The sequence below is a fragment of the Corvus brachyrhynchos genome, unplaced genomic scaffold, assembly GCF_000691975.1.
Source record: "Corvus brachyrhynchos isolate BGI_N302 unplaced genomic scaffold, ASM69197v1 scaffold370, whole genome shotgun sequence".
In the NCBI taxonomy this organism is placed as follows: Eukaryota; Metazoa; Chordata; class Aves; order Passeriformes; family Corvidae; genus Corvus; species Corvus brachyrhynchos.
This window is the reverse complement of record NW_008235977.1, coordinates 3,542,092-3,565,936: the sequence shown is the minus strand read 5'-3', so window position 1 is coordinate 3,565,936 and position 23,845 is coordinate 3,542,092. Positions and strand designations below refer to the sequence as shown.

The following is a 23,845-nucleotide window of genomic DNA, read 5'->3' as shown; positions in this document are numbered from 1 at the left end:
GTCATGATTAATTAAAAACAGAAGAAAGAAATCTTGTGATGGATGTCTGAGGAAATGTAGTTTGCACACAAATAAGTTGAAGCATTTTTATCTTCCAAAGGAAGTCCCCCAGTGTTATAAAACAATTGCAATTTGTGTTCTGCCTCCAAGCCAGCCATGCCAGCAGCAGGCATGCTTAGGTATTATCCCACCTCTGGGAAAAGTGTGTGCAGCAGATCCAAGAGTCAGATTTTCATAATGAATTTCTTTTCTGTCGCTGCTGTCCAAGGAGAGTTGTAAGAGTCTCTAACCACTTGCACTAATACAGTTGGTTATATTGTCCTTATGTGGAAACAGGCGAGGACCAGCTCCCAGCAAATGAGAATGACAGGCAACCTCTACATCCCTGCTGACAGCATTAGCTTCTCTTTCATCCTTAGGATTTTCACTATGGATCCCTATTGCATCTTTTCAAATGCACGTATGCTGAACACAAGCCCGTGTGCCTCCCCCTGTTCCCTGATTACATTGGGATACCTGGAGGCTGGGGGAGGCTCTTATGGACCATGCAGTGCAGAAGCATCAGGGGCAGGGAGAATTCCTGGGCTGGGGGCTGACAGCTGTCTCTGGGACAGCACAGACAGGATGTGCTGACAGGAGGCAGGTTAGAGGTATGGTATAACCTCCTTTGACAGCTTGCCCAGGAATTGGTGCTATCAGAAAATGTGGGAACACAAGGTCCATTTGGTCTGGCACTAAACATTTTTGGCTGCCTATCATCCTCTAAGTGAGACACTGGCTACCAACACATGAAATATATACACAGAGTTATCACCCCACCAGGACTCCATGCATGTTCCTTTATGCCCCTGGCAATCCTCCCAGACAGAATAAACGTGTGTGATGTGTCAGCTATCCGTGGACTTGCTCATGGCACACACACAGATCCCGATGTGCTCAGGACTTGTGGGACTCCATACCCATATAGTGACCACCTATGCACTGTGCCTGATGGATTCTGGGTGTGCTGGACCTCTGCTATGGCCCACATTCAAATCTATTTCTGTCCAGGAAACTGCAGCGAGAAATATGGGATCCTTATTAATACACATTTTTTTCTGTTGTGGAGAACATAATGCCATTTCCTTCAAATCCTCCATTACCAAAGGAAATTTGCTTCCTCTCTGAAGAACAGGAGACTGCTCTGTGTGCACACACCCATGTGTGTGTTTATCTCTGATTGTTCCTTCTCAGGTACTGAGGTATCTCTGCCATGTCTGTGCACCACCACTCAGTGCAAGAATCCCTCCTCTCTCAGATCAGCCAGCAGTGTGGTTAAAACAGTACGAAATCATTTGTGTGGTTTTTTTTTGTTTTTTTTTTGTTTTTTTTTTGTTTTTTTTTTGTTTTTTTTTTGTTTTTTTTTTAAAGGCACACTTCAAGATGGAGGAGAATTGTAACTTTCAGAACAGACTAATCTAGGACTTGAAAGGGGGACCAGGACCTATCTGGACGTGCAGATGCTCTCACTGTGTGTAGGCTGTAGGCCTAGCAATCATGTGGGTAGAAACCATGTTTTCTTTAACAAGGTCTCTAGCACACTTTAAAGTAAATCTAGGATCATGCAGAACTTGTAATTACACCTCTAAGCATAATGTTGTGATGGAAAATGCTTTACTGAATCTAAAATGAGACGGCCCAAGCTTTGCTAGCATTTGTAGGATAAACACTTCATAGGGTAAACACTTCATACAGGAACACTTGTCACCTGGCTCAGAAGAGCCCACAAAACTTAGACACAAATTATCTGTATCTCTATCTCATTTTGACTGATGACTCCTCTGAAAGAGTCAGGGATTTAATATAAAGGCAGAGAGGGGGAAAAGCTCATATTTAGTTTGATCTGCCGTTTTGGTTACTCAAAATACAGACCACAATAAAAACATCATTTCATTCAGACTGAGAAGTTCTCCCTCTCAGCACATTTTGAACGCACACAAAATATTTCCCCGCCTCAAACCAGGTTATTTTTCCCATTACAAAACCCATCTTTTCAGAGCCAATGTAGAGACCCAAACACCCAGGCATGCTTTGAAAAGTCCGTTCATGTTAAAACTGACTGCTCCCATTTCTGGAAGGACGTGAGCACCATTCAGCAATCCAGCTGTTGATGAGATACCAAGCCTTATGAACGCATCACAGGGTTTACATCACCATGAAACAAGAACTATAAATTGATTCTAAAAATAAAACCATGTTGAGGTTATAAAGCAAACAAGAACTGTACATATCTTAAAAAATTAAACCTGAATTAAATAAATTAAGACTTCCACCCTTATTATAACTTTGGATTATTTATAAATTCAGTATTGGATGCAATTGCACTAATCAAACTGCAGTATCACTATACTAAGGAGCCCCTCTACCACACCCACCTCACACCTGCAGAGAGCAAAGCTAAATACAGAGTAACCCACTTTTTTCCAAGCACAGCAGATCTGTATGCATAAAGCAATGACAAAGACCAAATTCAAAGTTACTCAGGTTTCAGTAATGTTAAATTCAGTAGCTGCTCTTCACACACTAGACTTACTGCATTGTTATTGGCAACAATGTGGGAAAGTTTTATTTGTGTCAGAAGGACAGACTTGTACCTCTTTGTGATGGACAGGATTTGAGGCAGAAGCCAGCTGTAAAGACTAGAGGTAAAAATTGGACTGACTGGGTCAGTCTCTCCTATCTCTGGACAAAAGAAATTCCTGCCATGTTTCTCAAAATGCTTGTCCTTTTCATTTCAAAAAAGAAATACACCCTCACCCTCCAGAACAATTGTATTCAGAAATCTTGAGGCGCTTTTCTGATCGAAAAAGTCACTTTGATGAAGCCAACATCTTTTGCATTTCTGCAGCATTTTTTGCATCTTTAGCCTAACATGACATTTCATATTGTTCACATCTCTTGTTAGTGCCAGCACATGACATGATAGCCTATCAAATAAGACACACTAGTCAAAACACATTATTTTTAAGTGTGTGGAGGCCAGATGCTACTTTGTGTAGCCTGAAACAGTTTATCATCTCTCTTACTGGAAAAAATCTCCCAGCTGAACTCTTGTTCTCCAACCTCTCTGTGGATGGCAGGGAGATGCTGAGATGATGAGCTATTTCTCTGGGATAAACTGGATCCTAAAAAGATATCCAGTGTGACTGACCACCCACACAGTGATCTTGCATTTCTTGATGGATTGTCTTCTGAAATGTTCAATAAATTATTTAAAGCCATCTTGTCTAAATTAATATCTGTGCCTGTTCCTGTCTTTCATTAAGAAGGAGCAGAAGAATTATTTCAAATATATCTTGTATCATTCTGAATTTCATTTCTAGTTTGGCTACATGGCTTTCCTTCAGTCTTCGGAAGTTGAATGTACACCCTTCAGATCCTCAAGTAACTGTATCAGTGAAAGCAGATATCTGGAACAGTCTGCCTGGTTGCAGGATGTGACTCTGCAAGTGATGAAAACAAAGCAGCCAGACTCTTCTCTGGGCAGCCCTCACTGGTCCCCAGCTCCCATCTGAGCTAATGTGGAGCTTCTGTTCCACAACCAAACATGTGCAGTAGTGCCGCTGACAAAGGAATAAATCCATTAGTGCCCTTGATGAGGATTATATGAAGTACTGTCTGGAGTGCCCAGAAAATTCTTTCCAGACATAAGGTCCTACAATCCACTTTAGAGGAATTAAAATAAAAATCTAGGCAAAAATAGGATTCTTGCATCCAAGAATTGACTGCCAGGCACTTAACAATTAGTTCTGCAGGGCTGATAATTCTGTCATTCTTCATGTGTGAATTGGTGAGACTTTCTAGGTGATTTCAAGCAAGCAAAGTAGAGAGCCACAGCCTGTAAATTCTGATATTAGCATTTTAGCTGATGTACAGCAGGTAATGTGGGAGCTTTGGAAATAATAACTATTAGGCTATGCCCATATGAGAAAATATTGGCTTGTGTACAGTGTTAACACCTAGTGTAAAGTCATCCCTAGACCAAGGGAAGTCCTGAAAATCCATATATACACATATATTTCATCAAATAAGGGATGAGACAGTGAATGATGTGCAGCAGAAGCTATTTTGACACCTATCTCGTTGGAAAAAGTGGTTAAGGAGAATTGACTTACATAATAATTTAATCTTTTAATACTGCTGAGGTCAGTCAAACTTGCAGACGGAAGCTCTTGCTGATATTGAAGTAGTGACTCCTCACACACCACATTATCAGAGGACATATGAAGGGAAAAAGGGTTTCTTGGATCAGATGTATGTCTTTAACCTTCTCAGCCCCTTTTGGAAGCATACCCCCCTCACTCCTTTCACCTCCCTGCTGGCTCTCCCAAAGAGATGCTGTGGAGCATAGCATTAGAAACTTTCTTAAGAAAGCTCTTCTGCTCTGGGTGAAAGATGCTTCATGTGCAATTCTTGCTTGAAATCAAAACAAACATCTAGAGAGTATCCACCTGTGGAGCAAAGGCAGGGATGCCCTGCCTTTTGGGAAAGAGCTTCAGCTGATTGACTACAGGTGGGAATCTGAACCCTGTGCATAAGCCTAGGGATAGTTTATGTTACTCATCTTCAGTCTTCACAGAGTCAGCAACTGCTGCTCTTTTGATGTAAAACAGAACTTTCTCAGGCCACAAACATCTGCAGGAGTGGTTCAAAGGCCCAGGAGGAGGATGGTAATGGTGCTGGTCTCTCCAAAAGTGCAGAATTGCTTTAGCAGGTTTGCTGGTACTTCCCCCCCTCTTCAATAGCATCCAACAGTAAATGAGGTCCCACAGCAACTTAGGGATGAAGTCCTTAGGCAGGCTTCCTAATCACTTGTAATGAAGAACTGCCATGATAAATCCCAGTTCAGACCCAGCTCTGATGAGAGAAAAGAGGTTCCTCCTGGGTCTTTGCTGACCAGCTCCAAGGCAGAGCATCCTTGGCAAACCTGCCCTGCTGCATGGCCACACTGTGCTGCTGCCAGCTGCTCAGGGCAGCCTGGGGAGCACCTTCACCCCGCATGTTCCCTCCCCTGAAACCTTGCTTTTACAATTATAGAGCGCCTCTTAACAACAAAGAAAATGTGTGCAAGCAGCTTGCCTGAAAATCACTGTTTGGGTGGGCGTTGAGTGAGAATTCCGAAGGAAGTGCTTGCTGCTGCTCAAGAGGGAGCTCACCAGCCCACTCTCCCTGAGAGCAAGTGGAAAATGAGACACCAAATGTCAGCTGAAAACGTCTGGCACCACTATGCTGCAGCCTGAGCCTAAATTCCTCCTGCAGCCACTCCAAGTACAAACTTGAAGCTAGTTTTTCTACATCAACTGCACAAAAAATACCCTTCCCATATTAGCTGCTTCACCAAGGGGAAAAAAAGAGATGGAACATGGTGAAATAAATTACATTCACTTCTTTTCTCAGGCACAAAATAGGCTTGCTGAACACAGTAATTTATTAATTTTAAATGTCCCTATGCAAATCAGTTCCCTGGAATAAGATAAAATCCACTTTCCTTTTTAAAAATAATCTAGGGCTTTTTATGTTTGAGATGATGGCAAGATGTCCTAGTGCACTTTGAAAAAAAATACTGTGCTCTGTCTTTGCAGCAATGCATCGTAATTATTCAGCCTGCTGCCATAATTAATAATAGAAACCAATGAATTAAGACACTAATAATCCCCAGATGTTCAAATGGAGAACTAAATACTTTCAGCTTGTCAGCATATATATGGGGGCTATGCTATATATGTTAAAGCTGTTGCTGAACTTTGGAAATCAAGAAGCACTTTTTTTTACAACATCTGTGAATATATCTTCCCTCTTTGAGAAAACTGATTGAAATCAAGCAACTTGTTAATCATTTTCCTGCATACATAACAAGACTGTCTACTCAAAACTAAACAGGACCGTTTTTCTTATTTTTTTTCCCCTTGTTTTCACAGTATCTGTTGTCCCCTTGAATTCACACATGCCTTACCCTAGAGATTGTACAGGCTCCTTAAAGCAAGGCTCCTGCACACACAAGGAGGTGCTACCAAGTAGTTACTGCAACACAAGGTGCAATACAACCCAAAACTGCACAGTGATGCAAGTACATGGCAGCAGCCATTGCTCGCACTTCTGAATGGGAACACCCAGCAATATAAGCTAAACTGAAAGGGGAAAAACCTCACAGGAGCTAATGTGTTGTTCCAAAGCAGCATTTTCTCCATGTCCAGGTGCTCGCATTAGACTCAACTCCCCCCTGGGGTGATTGTTTCATTCAGGGAGGTAAGGCAGGCTGCAGCCTCCCCTTGTCCAGCCTCCTCTGCTTCCCTGCCACCCCGTTTCATCCTCTCAGCCTGACTGAGGCCACCCCTAAAAGCAGAAGTCACTGCTCCTGGATGCTGCTCTCCACAGCTAATTCCAGGACATCAAGAGGAGGATGCTGCACTGAGCTCTCCCTCCAGCAGCTCCACAGAGCAGCTCACCCCACGTGCCAGCAGCACCTGCCACTTCCCAGGCCAGCAGACTGGCGAGGTCTCTGGCTCCTCGTGCTGTCTCTGTGTCAGCTGTCCCCAAGCCATCTCTCCATAGTTTTGTGGATGAAATAACACATAGCTCTTTAAGGCAGCCACTACGGGGGCCAGTCTTGAGGGCTGCAGTCATTCCTAGGGTTGTGATTTAATGATGTGGGGCTGTACTGTGGATTTATCAAAGCCCTGGGTAAAGAGGCCCTTACAATTTGTGCTGCCTTCTTTTGTGTCAGGATTGAATAAATCTGTGCTAACTCCATTCTTAGAATAGATTAAATCCCTCTTTGTGCTAACTCAGCTACTCTTTGTTTTTGGCAAGCTGCTGACGTTCCCTTCACTTAGATTCTCCTGCCTAAGAGAGATGCCACCAGCCCTGTGGGAGCAGCATCCTCCCCCTTCAGAATCCAGCAGTGTAAAGAAATAAAGTCATAGTTTATCTCCTTGCATATGATCTCCTTAGGCAGCTCATGACAGAGCCCTTAGAGGATGAGTTAACCTTATTATTATTGTAATTCTGTGTTGAAAAAGAGTTGATGTCAGTTTAGAGATTTGTGAGGTTCCCTCCAATTAGGCTGCGTGCCTGAAGGCAGAGGGGCGAGTGCTGGATCCATCACACGAGCACTGTGCGAGCGGAGCGGGTGTCACCCTCTGTGAGAAATTCCTCCCAACAGCTGAGCCAAAGGCTTGTTTTCTCTCCCATCCACCTCTCCTCCAGCTACTCATTAGTGCTGGTGCTGGAAGGGGTAAAAAATGGACAGGAACAACCAGATCAGGGCTCCTCTATGTCCTCCCCTGTGAAAAAGTACGCTTGAGAATTTCAATTTACTGTTTAATACCAGATTAAATAGAGATGGAAATACCACCCCAGTATGTGGATGTTAGCAGCACAAGATGCTTCTTTATACAACCAAATGGTGTCTACTTCAGAGAAAGCAGGCATGGATCTGCAGAGGAGGCAGAGAGTGGCTAGGAGGGACACTGCCAGAGGAACATATCTGTGTGCAGCACTATCTTTTGGGGCACAGGAGACAAACCACCATCCCTACACTGCACAGCCCCAGCAGTGCACACACATGATTCTCACTAACCAGCAGCTCTTCACAACCCTTCCCAGCCTAGCACAGCAGTGACACAGCAATATTAGTTAACTTAGTTAAGTGATGATAAAGGAACAAAACTCCCCGAACTTGACCAAGTGGCGTCCTGCTGTTTCTGCTTTGTGTGCTACTATGCAATTTCTATATCAAAGCAGCCTGGCTAGTGCAGCACTCCAGAGCAGCTTATTTATATGTAGATGTGGCTATATGACATTTCCAAATGCCATACATTTGCATATGAAGGTTCCACTTTTTTTTCCCCACTTCAAGTAAACAGAGTGCTTCGATTCCAAAGCAGTGCTTTCACTCACTTGGAGCTGACTGAGAACCATCCTCCTTAAGCAGCTTAAAAAACCCCTGAAACATCTAATTTTCACAATTCGGCAACCTTGGCTATCAGTAGTGTCTCTGGGTGGGTCTTGTGATTTATAGCTGTACCTTTGATACCAAACCAAGCTCGGAGAGCAGAACTGCAAGACCTTAAGATTTCATATGAAATGGCTACAGCTAATCTGCAATACCAATCAATATTTGCAAATAGGCTCCGGACATATGATGGAAGCTTGTGGTCATCCTAAAAAAGCCTGTGGGTCACATTCATTATAGCTATGAAGATGGTATTGATTTTTGTCACTGATGCTCCACTTGAAAACAAGAGCAGGAGCATGTTGCAGGAGCCGCTGAGGAGCTCCGAAACTGCAGACCTAACACAAAACCACAACCTTATGTAACACCAGGAAAGCCAAGTGGACATTATATATTCAGCTTTCTTGTCAAGGGAAGATAAGGCTGAAGCAGATGGTATGTGGGCAAAGTTTCAACCTGAATACATTGCCTTCTAAAAACCAACAGTGCTATGAAAACAGCCCAATTTTGTGGCATGAGGCTGATGAACATGTTACCTGCACATTAAAGAGCTGCCTGATGCCAGGCCTTGAGGTATGTGCTACAGAGGAGCTGGAAGAGTTTCCCGTTAGCAACGTGTGCATGGAAAAACACGGCTCTCAGCACTTCTCCTGTACCACCTTGCATGTGCAGTATGAATTATGCATAACACACAGACAGCCCCATCCTCGTGCACATTGGAGCTGGGATGCACAGCCAGGGTGTGCGCTGAGGGAAGCAGCCCTTTGGCATCCATTACCAGGCGGTGTGGGAGGGCTGGTGGGCGGCAGCGTGGATGGTGGTCACCAGACATCAGCTCTCCTCCTCTCCCATAGCTCAGCCCTGCTCCCTGGCTGAGCTCCCTGCTCCCTCCACATCCCCCTGGGCTGGGAAACACCGAGGTGAGGGTGAGCCGCTCCTGTGAGCCCTGAGGCTCTGTCTGCTCTCAGAAGACCATGAGAGGCACTTCCTGACTGTGACATCAGGCACAACAACTCCCAGGAGTCACCCTCACTGTGTCTCAGCTTATGGAGTTTCATCCACCCTCCATTTCCTGATGCATAACACACAGACAGCCCCATCCTCGTGCACATTGGAGCTGGGATGCACAGCCAGGGTGTGCGCTGAGGGAAGCAGCCCTTTGGCATCCATTACCAGGCGGTGTGGGAGGGCTGGTGGGCGGCAGCGTGGATGGTGGTCACCAGACATCAGCTCTCCTCCTCTCCCATAGCTCAGCCCTGCTCCCTGGCTGAGCTCCCTGCTCCCTCCACATCCCCCTGGGCTGGGAAACACCGAGGTGAGGGTGAGCCGCTCCTGTGAGCCCTGAGGCTCTGTCTGCTCTCAGAAGACCATGAGAGGCACTTCCTGACTGTGACATCAGGCACAACAACTCCCAGGAGTCACCCTCACTGTCTCAGCTTATGGAGTTTCATCCACCCTCCACTGCATTTCCAGAGCACCTCATCCTCCACTGCCAACTAGTAGATAGCATCAACTATGACAAATGGGATGAGGTGCCAGAAAGCTGATAAATACTTTTGATATGGCTCTAAAAATAGTGAAGGGATATTTGTATCCTTCTGACATTTTTGAAAAGTAGATGGATATGCATGACCTAAGTTTTAAGACGGGTGTCAGGAATATTGATGTGTGGAGGGAGCAGGATCGTTTGGCTGGCGTTGCCCCAGGGGACAGTCGCATGACTAATGATGTCTCCATCTCCCAGCTGAGGGTGTACTTGGAAGGGGCTCAAGCAGAAAGATAGGAGCCGATCCAGAAATAAAACAGGATTCATCCTGTCTACCTAGGCCATATCTTTTCCTCCATGGGGATGATGAAATGGGAGAAAGGGGGTGCAAGTGCTCTCAGAGCAGCCTTGCTGTGCCCTAAGTTATGCCCTCGCAATTCCTGCCAGGTTAACTCCTGTACTATGTATGATTGAGCCTGATGTGTTCCCGGGATCACAGCTGTAAATTTAATCTGGTATTTCTAGCCCCCCTCTGGAAATGTGGAAGTCAAATACAGTTTCTTCCTCTTCCCTCCAGTCTACAGAACAATACAGACTCCAAAGCTCTCCAATTTGCACATCCAATCCCAGATGTCCTGAGGTTTCCCCTTCTTTGGCACCTATGCAGGTGGGCTCCAGGAATTTAAGTACTGGTGCAACTAGCAGCGCTTCCAGATTTTAAGGACTACACTGATAGAAATCGCTTTTAAGCAATTAAACTGCAGATTAACAAAGCATGCTTCCAGTTTGAATGGAGATACATTTACAACCTGTATCCACCTGATCGTACCCAGAGAACAGGCACGTCTTACATAACACAGAGCTGCATTTTCCATCCATCCTTGCCCCTTCAGCTATGTGCGTAGCTTTTACCGGCAGAACGATCAGCCAGGCAATCAATGAAACAAAGCAGGAACTTCCTTTTGAGAAACTGCCGCACATTAAAAGCACACCCTAATCCAATTACCAGGCTGCCCCCTGATTTCCAGTAGGAACTCCAGGTCTGAATAGATTGTTTTCCACAGAGAAGCAGTGTTTGAAAAGGTCTCTGACTTAATATTTATGTCTGCCAGCATGGCATTATGAGACTTTACTTTCTGGTTGCACACTTCAAACAAACTAAAAAAATTACAACTGAAAGCAAGTCTGAATGGCAAAATTGTCAGAGAGGTTTGAAGGAAGGCACGGCAATGAAAAGGTTACCCAAGGTACGTGACAGCGCGGACAAGTAGGTCAGGGATGTCATTTTGGCTACAAGGCGTTTCCTTCAGTCCTTTTGATAATCTGAGGGTTTTACAGTCATAGTTTTGCACTGATTTTATATTCAGTTTTGATTACTAAAAGCAGTCCTTCTTTTTCCTTTTTTTTGGGGCACATGTTGGCAAGATGCTGCCAAGCTGAAGTGTGACACCCATTTGGCTCCCTTCCCTCCTTTCTTTTTTTCCAAGGTAGCATCTGTGCTTGTAAAAACATGCTCCCTGAGAGGATTCATCCAGGAAACTAAAGAAAGAGCTGCAGAATTTGGGGGGGAGTGTGTGTGAGAAAATAGGAGACTGAAATAAAAATACTTGACTCCTATATGTGGTATTTTTGTACACTTCCTGAATCACATGCCTGGCAAATCCCCTGTGAATATCCTGGATATTTTAGTTGCCAGAGCATGACCCTGAATGGCTGTGACTACTCAGAGATATGTCTGCTGTTAGCTAAAAGCATGGTTTCAGCCATACTTTTCACTGTTTTGTTCAGGCTATTCAGAAAAGTTTTGTTATGCTCAGAAACATTTTATTGGCATGTTGCAAACTCGTGATCACTCCTCCGTACAAATCAAATGCTACACTTGCTGAGGGATGAATCCTGCGTGGCTTGATGCTATTTTTACTCACCCCTCTGCCCTGAGTCCTGCATTGTAAAACTGTGATGGCAATGGGTTCACACAGCCTACAACCTTGCTTTTTGTATCAGTCCAGCTGTATTGTTAAAATCTTTTGTGGCTGCTCAGAGGGTTGGCTTTAAGCAGACTATATGTTTGAAATTCCTACCTGGAAAACAGGAGCATACCAAGCAGTGTGCTTGCTTTCCCATGCCTGGAGCTGGAGAGATATCCCTTACTACTCCCAATTTTAAGTGTAGGAGAAAATGGTCAAACAATATAAAATGCCACTGCAGCAAAACCTGCTACATTCCTTTACCTATTTTACCAAAGACACACTTTCCAATCTGTCATGAAACCCCGCGATGGACGGACAGAGCCAATACCTTTCCGTGCTCTTGGGTTTGCATCAAAAGGGTACAATGTCACCACACAATTTAAGCTTTTTGCCTATTACTCCAGTGCCAAAGGTCTATCTGGCAGTAGCTGACCTCTGAGCTGCAGAGAGGAGCCCACCCAAGGCTGCAGAACACACTTAGTGCCTCTCACAGCCTGAGGGGCTGCGAAAGACCCCTCCAGGGCACACTCACGCTGAAGACACCGCTGTGGAGCTGTCCCTCTCCTTGTCTGCTGACTGCAAACTCTTCCACAAGCACAGTGTCCTTGAGCTGACTTCTCCACGGACCCAGCCCAGACTCTGCCTGCTGAAATATGCCAACAGCAGACTGGGTCTGGTTGCCTATCTCCCACCAAACCCTTCCATGCAGACCCATGGCTCTCCCTGTGTGATGGGACAGAAAGCAAGCACAGAGCTCGCCCTGCAATTTCCTTCTATAAAGAGTGGAACAGCTTCTCTACGCCACAGAGGTCCTGGGAGTCATCACCAGTCACACAGCTCATTTTGAAGCACAGACAGAAAAGTCTATTAAGAACATCTTTTTTTTTTTTTTATAAATGAATACCTGCGTTTACTATTTTTATACACCTGTTATTATTGTCTTACAGCAGTGCCACAGAAGTGAGCTATAAAGATGGCATTTGTGAAAATAAAGGGTTTGGTATTTTAACTCTGCACTCACTTCTAGAGCGAATATTGAAAGCGGGAGAAGCTGCATGGAAAAGAAAGGGCAATTCTGGGAAATGGAAAATTTACTAAGAATAAAAATGGACAAAAAAGCCATACAGAGAAATCTCAAAGCCATTAAACTCAATGGCCATTCTCCCACTACTTTCAGCAAGGCTGGAATTTTACCTACTGCCTCTTTAAATCTTATTGACTCTTATAACAGTATTTTAAACCAAACAGCTGACATCCTGCTGCCCAGCCAAGGCCTTTTAAATCACTGAAATGCAGGATGGAAAAAAATCTGCAGTGCCAGATGTGTCTAAAAACAGTCACAGTTCTTGTTGAGGCAATCTGTAGAGGAAAATGTTTAGCATTTATCATGCCTGACAAAACACTAATAGTTTATCAGTTTTGATATTATAGACTAATAACAAGCTTTTCCATGGCTACTTCATTTGCAGAGCTACACTACTGTTACTTGATTTTAGAACAGTGCTTTTCATTTAATCCTTTTCCATCCTAGCTGGATGGAAGTACACTTCCATTATTAAATGAAATTGTAAGCTAAATACTCTAGGGAAGGGGTGTTTTTGATGTATACCTGACACAGCTTTGAACCACAGATAAAATAAGAGGAAGACTAAAACCACAGGGAGAGTTTTAATTTTTTTTCCCCCTGAAAAATATTTTGCCATTATGTAATGCTGTCTAAAATGGCTAAGGCTTGTGATAACAGCAGTAGGCAAAGCAGTGCATTTTGATTCAGTGTTGATTATATTCTGACATGCACTGCCACGGGTACTCTAATAGCACATTTTGTTTACAGCCGTTGTATTTCCAAGAAGAGAGTTTCACAGCTCATGGGTACAAGGTAATATGACAGCCCAAGTGTGTAAGAAGTCACCTTTCTAGGCAGGTAAATGTTGCTTTTCAAACCTGAGTTATTAAGAGCACTTCTGCTTGCTCGGTGATACAGAGGTGCTCCTTAAACTGCCAAGGCTGGGTTTATCCTGAATGCAGAGCAATGTTTCTATGGACAGAAGTATGGGAGAAGGCAAAGCTTATATTCAAAATGCTGCATCTCATGCTAAAATTCATACTTTCTCTAAACCTTTTCCATTTTCCTTCAGAAACAAGTTTCTGTCATTCATGGTTTCATACACTAAATGTTAATATGAAAAGAATACTTGTGTTGCATTGCTTGAAAAATCAGTGCACAGTGTGGCTTTTAGCAGGTGTGTTCAATGGAAAAGGTAAATACACCCTTTAGCAGGTGTATTCAATTTAGCAGGTGTATTCAATGGAAAGAAGTGGAACCATCAGCCAAGTGAAACTCTTGAGGCAAAATATTTGTCTGTGTTTACTTTCTTTACTCAAATCTACTAAACCAGGCAAAATTTGCCCCTTGTCTCCATCTAACCTAATTCTGAAGGTCTATTAAAAATAAATACACAGTTCCTTCTTTTCCTCCCCAACCATATTTCCTTTAATTCCACCAGATATGTTTATACTCCTGAATCCAGGTGAAAGCCTTTGTTATCTTAAGGCTCAGGTTACCACTGCACGTGTCTAAGTGATCAAATTATCTCGTGTTTGTATTGCAATTTGACATGATGATACTCCTTCTACAAAAGAGGATGTTTCAGTCAGCTCTAAGTAGCAACTTTCCTCACGGTTACAACTTACTTATTACAACTGTCATATGCTTTCATCTCATGGTATTTTGATATCTAACATTTCATAAAGAATGCCAAAACATCCCATGAAACAAAATTCTGAGGAAATTCAGTTCTATGAATATTTCAAAATAAATTTTTTTTAACATTTCAGACTAGATCAAACACAAATATTTAAATGTTGATGTTTCCTGAAAATGGATAGTCTAGCATCTCATTATACTTTTAACTCTCAAATCCTTGGAAAGGTTCTGTAATTCCTAACAGAAAATTTACAGAAACTAGGCCTAAAACAGAGCTGCTGGGCATAAAAATACACTGTGGTACTCCTTAATATCTATCAACTAATTCAAATTAGTGTAGTGGATGGCAAGCAGCTGCTGTGCACCATCTTGAACAGTATCCTTCAAGGATGACTCTTGAGATATCAAAGTGCCTGGAGCCAAAGGAAGGATGGAACCAAGGGTGAGGAAAATTCCTCCCCAAATCCAGAAAACAGGATTAATTTTCCACCCTAGTCCTTGGGGAAGATTTATAGAGTCTTGTCTCAGTTCCCTTTTTTTTTTTTTTTTTTTTACTTTCTTTTCTTGTAGGGGAAGCAGGGGAGTTGAGAAAGGCAAGAAGATGCTATCAAGAGGGAAACGCCTTCAGGGTGTCAGAATGCCAAAGACAGTTGGTATCTACCATCCTCCTGGCACTGGATGAAGTGCTGGGGATTACAGACTGGTACCTAGAACAGCAGCACAGCTGATACGGTGTGAAACACAGGCACCACAGCAGAGTCCCCCAGGAGTCACATGTGCCACCACCCTGCGTCACCCTAAGTGTCAGATTGTTGGCCCTACAGAGGAACCTGGCTGCACAGTCCTTCTAGATCCCAAAGGGAGAAGGACTTAAGCTTCCCTGTGACTTCTGGTGTGCAGTAGGTCTGGGGCTGTCTGCAGTAAATTTAGGTACAGATCTGTGAAGCCACTTTGTGGCCTGCATTGTTAGATGGAGTTCATACTGAACTCTCCTCTTTAACGCTGATCTACCTCAAAGGAGGGGCCTGAAAAGTGGCAAAGACGCAGTATTAACTAGGTGCTACAATGTGATTTAGTCAGATATAAAAAGACTTTTTTGGATAACTGTAAACCCTTTCACAGTGGTGGGGGCTGCAGCCAGGAATTACGGTGCATATTCCATATATCCATGGCAGATGAACACTGGCTGTAGATCATGTTGCTTCATTCCCATAAACCTCTGAAAACAAAGGTTAGCAAAAACAAGTTTTGGGAGTTGCTTTAACTAGAGCATGACAACTAGCATGATTACAAACCATAAAAGTGATTTTCCAAGGGTCCCTACCCTTGCAATTAGAGGTCCTTTTTAAGCAGTAGGTATCTGGTTAAAGACAGCTTGAGAAATCAGGCACAATTCAGCTTGGGCTGAGTTTTGGGGATCACACTTTTATGTGTGAGCAGGAAGGTGTCTTTCTTTTCTGCCAGCTTTACCTGCTTTTGAGCTTACCCATTCCTCTGATCAAAACACAGATACAGAGCAGAGGACCAAAAGGATCAGCAAGTACTGAAAGGTTCAGGTTTGCTCGTGAAGATGGGTTCTTGTGCTCCAAATAACACCAAACTTATGTAAATGAAACGTTATGTGTTTATGGACTGGGACACAAATGGAAGAATCTGTAGAAATGCCTACATGAACTCAGGTCTGCTCATCTCTATTGCACTTAGAATTTCTGTTTTTATCCATAACCTTTAAGAGAACAAAATGTTACAGAAGACTGCTAACATGACAGCAGAAGGGGAAAACCAACAAGTAAGGCACACAGTCTTGGGCAAGCAGAAGAAGTGTTTGGAGCAAGTTTCATAAATTTCTCACAGTTCTGATGGAAATCCCAGATGAAAAAATATACTTGGATTACAACTTCCACCCTCACCCCATATCTTAAGGAAGCTTTACACCTGAATTCATTTCCAGGAGTTAAATGCTTCAGGGATGCTGACAACTGTAAAACAGCCTGGTCTGATTTTGTATCTTTTAGGCTGCCCATGCCAATGCTGGTGTTGCAAGTTGGAACTTGTTTTTCCCGTTTGTTTCCTACAGATCAAATTCTTAGCCTGGATTTACTGAACTTTCAGGCTACCAAGCTTTAATGCAAATCAAATGGCTTTCTTTATAATGTTCACTTGCAACAATACTGAATTTGTTTATTATGGGAAGAAAGCACAAACAAATTCTGCAACTTTTGATTCACATTCATTAGTGACTGAATTAAGGGCTAAGCTTTAGAGGCACAAATGGAAATGTTCTTCCTCCTTGAGCTACATCATTCTACGTAAAGAGATGTCTAGCAGTTCACCTGAGACCTAATTTAAGTTTTAATGCTAACAATTACAGGTTCCATGAACATGACACTGGGAAATCATAAGTAATGAAAAGGCACAATTTATCTCATTATAAAACCACAAACCCCCCAGAAATCCAAAATAACCAAGGCACATTTTACCAAGCTTAGTGCATGCAATTCAAAGTTAGAAGAGAACTCCCATAAAAAGTGAGGTATTCTCTTGAGGCTGGCAGATTAAATGAGCAATATTTCTCTCTCCCTCTTGCTTGTTTTTAAAATCTCCATAAGCCTGTTTTTATTTTGCATGCTCCTCAGGAAGAGACTGTTAGGAGTAAGTGCTGTTAAATAACATGGCACAGTGCTCTGGAGTGCTGCAGCTTCCTTCCTGGCAGGGGGCTTGTTTGTGAGGCTATTATGTGACCCCTACAACAGTGTCTGTCTCCCATTCAAAAAAAAATTATGTCGATTTCAGCAAGATAGGGCCAAGCAGGATCTGAAGGTAAAATTCAGAGGGTTCTACAGAAGAAAAGCACTTGGGGTAGCCTGTGCTGCAGTGCCCATTGCAAGACAACTGCATTATTGCCCCAGTCTTTCCTATTTTAGAAATAAAGCATCCAGCCTTCCTCATGAAAAATGCTGGAGTGGGACTTTCCACACTCCACCTTTTATAGCCCTGGAGTTAAAAAGAAGCAGCTGCAAATTTTCATTTCAAAAACACCCAGGACAAGTGGAGTGTGTGAGGGCCAAGAGAGTCATTGGGACTGACTCTGTTGGCTACTCAGACTTGAGTTCAGAATTAGCTGGCAGTAAGATTTATTGACTTACCAGGTGGTATCTATCTCTGCCTTTTAGATTTTCTTCTGTATATCAAAAACACTGGAGGAGATGCAAGGCAGCAGAAGGGCTGGAGACCATCAGGCTACCAGAACACAGTAATCTATCTCTTGTGTTTGAGAGATAGAATTCTCAGAAGAATCTAGGCTCTTTTTTCTCCTGTGTTTTGCAGAGCTCATCTACCACCTTTTGAGGACCTTAAATATATTTTCATAAAACCTTGCAAACAAATGCAGATAGCAATTTGTAAATGCAAATACAATTCAAGCAACATTTAAAAGCTTCCCATTTAAAAAAAAACTGTACTAATTGTACCATTCTTGTTCGTCCACAGGTCAGTGTGTGTGTGTCTGTGTGCGTGTGACCGCAGGTGGAGGCCGTAGCTAGAAAGCATTCATACTGCCACACAGCTGTCAAAATATTAAAATCTAGTTTTTTTCAATTTTAAAGTGGTTTGATGGAATAGCAGGAACGCTTTCTATATAATCTATTTGTTTAGTGTGACAAACTCTGACTCCAAGTCTGAGGAATCGAAAGCCAAGCAAATCTGCATATGCAAGGATGTAATTTCCCCCACATTCTTACAACGCGGCAGATGAGAAATAGTTTCTCTCTAGCCGTGATGGTTGCACAGTGTTCAGCTTTGTGTCTCACTTGCTAATTCCATTAAGAAGAAAGGAAAGCCTGGTTTACAAAGGCATAGCAAAAATGCACCATAGTTTATATCCCATAGCTAAGCTCCGGGGCTTTATTATTCTTCAGCAGTTGAGCAAATGGCTGACATAGTAGTAGACACAAAATTTAATTTAAATGGACAATGTCAAGTGGTTTAGACTCCAAACTGAACCTACTTTGAAAATATTATGATAGGGAGAAGGAATCTAGTCTGAAGTTCTCATATTTTAGTCCAGGGGGGAAAAGAAAATTAGAAAACAGTCACTATAGAAATTCAGCACTGCTGTTCTGATTCCTGGCCACTCTCCAGGCCTGTTACACACAACGAAGATGGCTGTGACTGAATTGCGTTTATTTTGGAGTCCAAGACTCCTGGACTTTTGAGGAGACTCATTGAAGAGTCTGAGACTCTCCTTTATCCTTGTAATGTGTGATGGCTCTCATGGCCCTCATCCCACAGCCATGTCCCAGCCAAGGGAAGATGATGTGTTGACACAGATGGATTTTGCCGTTTTTGGTGGAGCTCTGAGTTTGCTTGGGCAACACAGCCATCTGCCGGATTACTCGCCCAAGCACCCCTGGGAGTGCCAGGACAGCCCTGGTGCCAGAAAGCGGTCTGAAAAAGATCCAAGACTGTCATGTATGTTTGAAATCCCATGGGAACCCAGGAGGGTGAGCAGGGAACAGAGCAGCCATGTGAAGACGTGCAGCATTTTGTGCTCATTATCGGTTCCGGGCACAGAAACAGCTCTGGCAAGACAGGCCAAGACACTGCCTGCAGGAGAGTTTACTGCCACTGAGAACCCAAAAATACAGCTCCAACTGACCACTCGAGGATGCACATTTTTCACCAGAGGAGACTATTTGGGCTGAAAATGCCTCCTTCCCTCTTCCATCAGCTTCTCTGCGCTGCTGGCATTCAGCTGCTGAGACTTGATCTAATCAATGCTCATATGGGGAGGTTTGTCTGGCCTGGAAGATGATATTATGGAATAGGTCTATCAAATTTGTCAGTGTCTTCACTGACAATTTTCATGAATATATAACACTGAAATATGGCACATCCATACTGACTTATTCCTTATAGTGCTCAAAATGGCTTGGAAAAAAACCTCTGTAATTTGATAATGAGAAAGGATAAAATCATTAGGGGGATAATTGCTAATATCCAGATCTTAAGAAGAGAATATAAATATTGAAGAATATAAATAAATAGGCAAGTGGATTAACAAGATGAGAACTCCTTGATTGCCTGGACTCTGAATTCCAAAATGCCACCAAAACAGCCTTATTTATGCATATAATGGGGAAATTCAAGAAAACATCGATCACAGGACTTTCAGCTCAGACACTACATTCTAAAACATACATTACACTTAAAATGCTCAAAAATGCTCTTTCATGGAAATTGCAAGGTAAAGCGTATTTCTATTGGATTTGAGGGAAAAATCGCACCCATTCATTTATTCACTAAAACCAAATCTCACCACACAAACTTGATCAAGGTCAACAGTCTGCCATTTGTTGAGGAGAGTGAAAATCTCCCCAAGTCTGATAAATACCTTGGGGTTTCAGAAAAAGAAGAGGCCAGAACCGCACAGAGGCACAAATGCACACGTGTGCAGACACCGTGCTGACGTGGATGGCACAGGCAGCCAGGGCAAGGGCGGACTGGTGACCCTGGAGAGGCGGAACAGGGTCAGAGAAGGGCCTCCTACAGCTCACTCTTCTCAGGTTTGCTTTTTTGAAAAAGGGGTACTGCTTTTTGGGGGCCTCTGATATTAGTCAGGCATTTACAGTGCTGGCATAAATCTTGCCTGTGTAAAGCAAGAGCCCTTAAGAACCGAAGCGATGCAAACCTAAGGCAAAGATTTACCCCCCAAAGGAACGAGTACCCTCAGCTTTGCAAACGGAAAGATTCTGCATTGCTGGTGAGTATCAGCAGGCTTGCCAGAACAGGAGGGAGCAGAGATGCTGATTGAACAGACGGTTTGAATAGTTTGGTATGGAAAAACTCAGCTGGGTGTTGGGACTTGTGGCTGTTCGCAGAGCTGCCGCTTTCCTGGGCCCCCATGATGGGCGTGCGGGGGTGGTTATGGAAAAACCCGCACTGCTCAGCCACCACAGTCCCTGCAAAGAGCATTTGGCACAGCTGCATTGGCGTAATTGACAACATCAATTATGCCCACTGCTATATTCTCCCCTGGGAAAGTCCGTCCATACAAGTCAATGTTTTTAAAAGCGTGTGGTGTTCACGGTCTCGGTGATTTTTAGTGCCATTAAATGGTAGAGAACAAAGGTATTCTCTAGAAAGCCGCAAGCTCAGGGAAATTGCTTCAGAGGCTGAGGAACTGTTGCTTTTCCCATGGTTAGGAACATTTCCTGTCTGAGGAGATGAGAAGGTGGGAAGAAAGTAGCACATGCCACATTCTTATAACAGCCTTCACCATCAAATGTTTCTGCAGCTGAAAGAACATGAGGATGGCACAGAGTTTCCTGTGTGGCAAATGCATGAATGTTCACTGAGCCTCAGTTATACTGCTGTCTTCCTTTTCCCTGATTAATTCTGAAAGGCTGGAGTTGTTGCAGCTTTTTGATACAGCAGTCCCTTTCCTGACGGGGTTATGCCACAAACATTTGGGGACACTGGAGGAATGTAGATTGCCCCGCATGAACTAGCAATTTCACCCTACATACTGTTACTGTATGTAAAAAAGAAAACATAAAGCCAGAGCAATAGTTAGGTACACACAAAAAAGACATCAGCTGGCACAGGCGACTGTGGCTGAGGTTCAGTCAATGGACAGTACCTGATGAGACCCGCCCAGATGACACAGTCACCACCCTTGAGAAGCCCACTGGGGCCTGAGCCACACCAGAAGCCCCAAGAAGTGGCTTTCTAAGGTGCAATGATGGTGTCTTCCTATGCCAGAGGTACCTACTGGACTTCACTGCTGATTCAGGATACCTCCATCACTCCCATGGCTGTAGGGAAGGGAGGTGCCCTGTCTCCTTTCCACAGGTCTCTGTCATCTCTCACTGGACCATCTATTCCCACACTCCTTCTGATCTCTTAGCACTTGGAGACCATCTCCACTACAGGCCTGCTCTTCTGTGCCATGGTTCTGCTCTCCCTGCCCAGTAACCCAGTTCCCTCCTGAGTTCCCTCCTTGGCTCCCAATCCCTGACAACCTTTTGCTGCAATCAATTTTCTTCATCCCACCTCTCCTCTTGAGTGTGGGCTGAAATATCATCTCTCTCCCGAGCAACAGCTGTTCTCGTCCTCCTGCTCACTTGAGCTCAAGGTGCCTTCTGTGCTCCTCTTCCTCCATGACCCATGACGTGGCTTTCTCTTGTCACCACTGCGATCTCCTCCTCATCCCTAATCCCCAACCTGCCTTTCCTCCCTTCTTGTTACAACTCAGTTGCTTCATGCTTAACTGTGCTGTCTCCTCTCTAGCTGACGTGGGTCACTGCCATCCTAAAGCAAATCCACCAGACAGCAGCAGCAGCATAGGACAGGCTGCACACTGAAAATGGGCTCCAGGCCTTCATCTTGGCTTGGGGAAGCCAGCACTCTCAGCTCTCCAGCAAGAAAGAGAAGGGATTTAATATAACATTACTTGGCCTTGTTTCTAACTTAAAATAAGTAATTTTGGCCTACTTGGCCCTATCTCCTGCCCGTCACCAGATACCACCTCAGCCTTTCGAGCATTTTAAGAAAACTGGCTACTTCCTCCCACAAAAAGCTGAGGGTAATCAGGAGTTTGGAGGAAAGACACTGAAGACTGTTTTCTCTTTGCATGTCCCTGTCTTCACCAGTGAAGGGCTCCTTGACAGTAGGAAATACTTGGACCATGGCTCACCCTTGATCTTTTAGAAATTCATCCCAGCATTTTCTTTCCATGGCAACTTCTACCCTCCCTGCTTCATGCTGCAGCAACCCCTAACACCTCGCACTGTTCTGCCTCACTGAGACATCATTTATTCAGAGCTCTATGTTTTAATCAGAGCTCTATGTTTCAATCATCATGCACTGTTTTAAGTAGGAACAGAACAATTGTTTCTAAGGCTGGGTACCCCACTGTCACAGGGATGGCACAGAGGACCCTCACAGAAGATGACCAGCTGAATTAATTACTGCCTCAGGACTCTCGCAGCAAGAAGTGTTAACACCTGTGAAACCGTCAACTAGATTTCACCCAAGCCATGCAGCTCAGGCAAACCCAGGGATACACACCTACTCTCTCCAAACACTTTAAAACCACAGAAATATCATGAAACTGAAGCAATGAATGCATCACCTGACCCATTTTCACCAGACCTTCCCAGAGGGTTTCATTCTCAGTGTGAGCTGTGAACATTTGCATGCACGTGTGTGTGCACACACACATTCAATTTCTAAATCAATCCTCCCAGGCAAAGGGTGTAAAAAATGTCTCCCAAACCTCACTAGTATTTACATGTTTTTAATTTCAAGTGCCATATAGGGCTATTCAGCCATTATATTTTACTGTAGCTTCTAAATAAATTAAACCCATTTATCATTTAAACCCCTCGCACTTTAAGAACCTGATTAACTTCATAGTTAAACACCGACAGGTAATATCTATTATGGCAGTGTTTCATGGTATCCCAACAGTGCTATGCACTGGATTTTCATGTCCTTAAACCTGTATATCATGACAAAAATATGCACAATCTAGTGCACTGATTCTATAATTTTCAATAATGTCTCCTAATTCTGGCAAATAATTTACAGTACTTATTTCCTCTGTCAGAACAGGTGTTTTATGGCCAGAGTATCTGTAGGTTGACAAAAATAGAAGCAGCCCATTTATTAAGAAGAGAGTTTGTAGCAAAAGAAAGAGTAATGAAAATACAGTGTTTTCTTAAAGTAAACCAGGAAAACCATACTAGAAGATGAGGACACTTCAACTTAGCAAATGAAGGAGAAAAGAGACTTACACATATCCTGTGAATTGTGATTCTCACAGAATAGGAACCGTACCTGCATAATCTGTTCTTGCATAATGCCCATCTTCTGACTTTGTAGTTGTTGTGGTATTGTCTGTGTGAAAAGAAATGTGTTGAGTTGCCTGGGGAGCCTGGACTCGATACAGCCAAGCCCTGGCCGCAGTGCCCAGGCAGAGCTAACTTCACTTGCACACACATCATCTCTGCTGGCTGCAAGGCTCTCCCAGGCCTGCCAGGTGAAAACAGCAGGATCTTTTTTCTAACAATATGTGGTAACAGATTGCAGTTGGGATAAATATATCAGTCTGAAGCAGGAGTTGTCATTTCTGCTCTACTTGAAGTAATCGGGGAGTTTTAATATGTACCCTGAAATGAACTGCCACTTAGGGTGGTTAACTTTAAAGAGCTAGGAATAAACTGGAATGTGTTTAATACACCTGTATACTATGGCCTTGTAAGTAGATGTACTGAGGATTTATGGGTCAGAAGCTAAGGAAAAAAGCTATTGAGAGTCTGAGCCTCAGTAGACACTTTATTTACAGGAACTATTTAAAGGCAAATTTTCTTCATTTTTATTTTAGAGAAAAACAGGGTTTTTAAAGTCAGCTCAAGGGTTACAGGTGTAGTAGCTCAAGAGCTGGGCACAGAGAAGCATTGTATTTATGGGGAAAGAGGGAAAGCCTTGAGCCACGATTCGAAAACTTCTTTCTAGGCACCTTGGGCATCCTGGGGCTCAGTGCAGGTCACTCAAAGAGCCAGCCCAAGCACTGCGTTTGGGAGCACATCTTTGGGGAGTCTCCCGAGACTGCCTCATGATGCTCCAGTTAAGGGAGCACCAAAAAATCCACCCTGGGTGGCAAAATGTATCTGAGGGGCATTCCT

At 43.6% G+C, this 23,845-nt stretch overlaps 1 protein-coding gene across 1 annotated transcript in view; it reads right to left on the bottom strand.

The window, feature by feature from the left end:
- The window catches only part of TMEFF2 (transmembrane protein with EGF like and two follistatin like domains 2), a gene marked incomplete at its 5' end in the record, with an annotated part of 126,365 nt that overhangs the window by 9,144 nt on the left and 93,376 nt on the right, over nt 1–23,845 (bottom strand). The window contains one exon of the mRNA XM_017728698.1: nt 22,998–23,057. Within this exon, the coding sequence (XP_017584187.1) occupies nt 22,998–23,057 (60 nt within the window). The remainder of the gene's footprint in view (nt 1–22,997; nt 23,058–23,845) is intronic.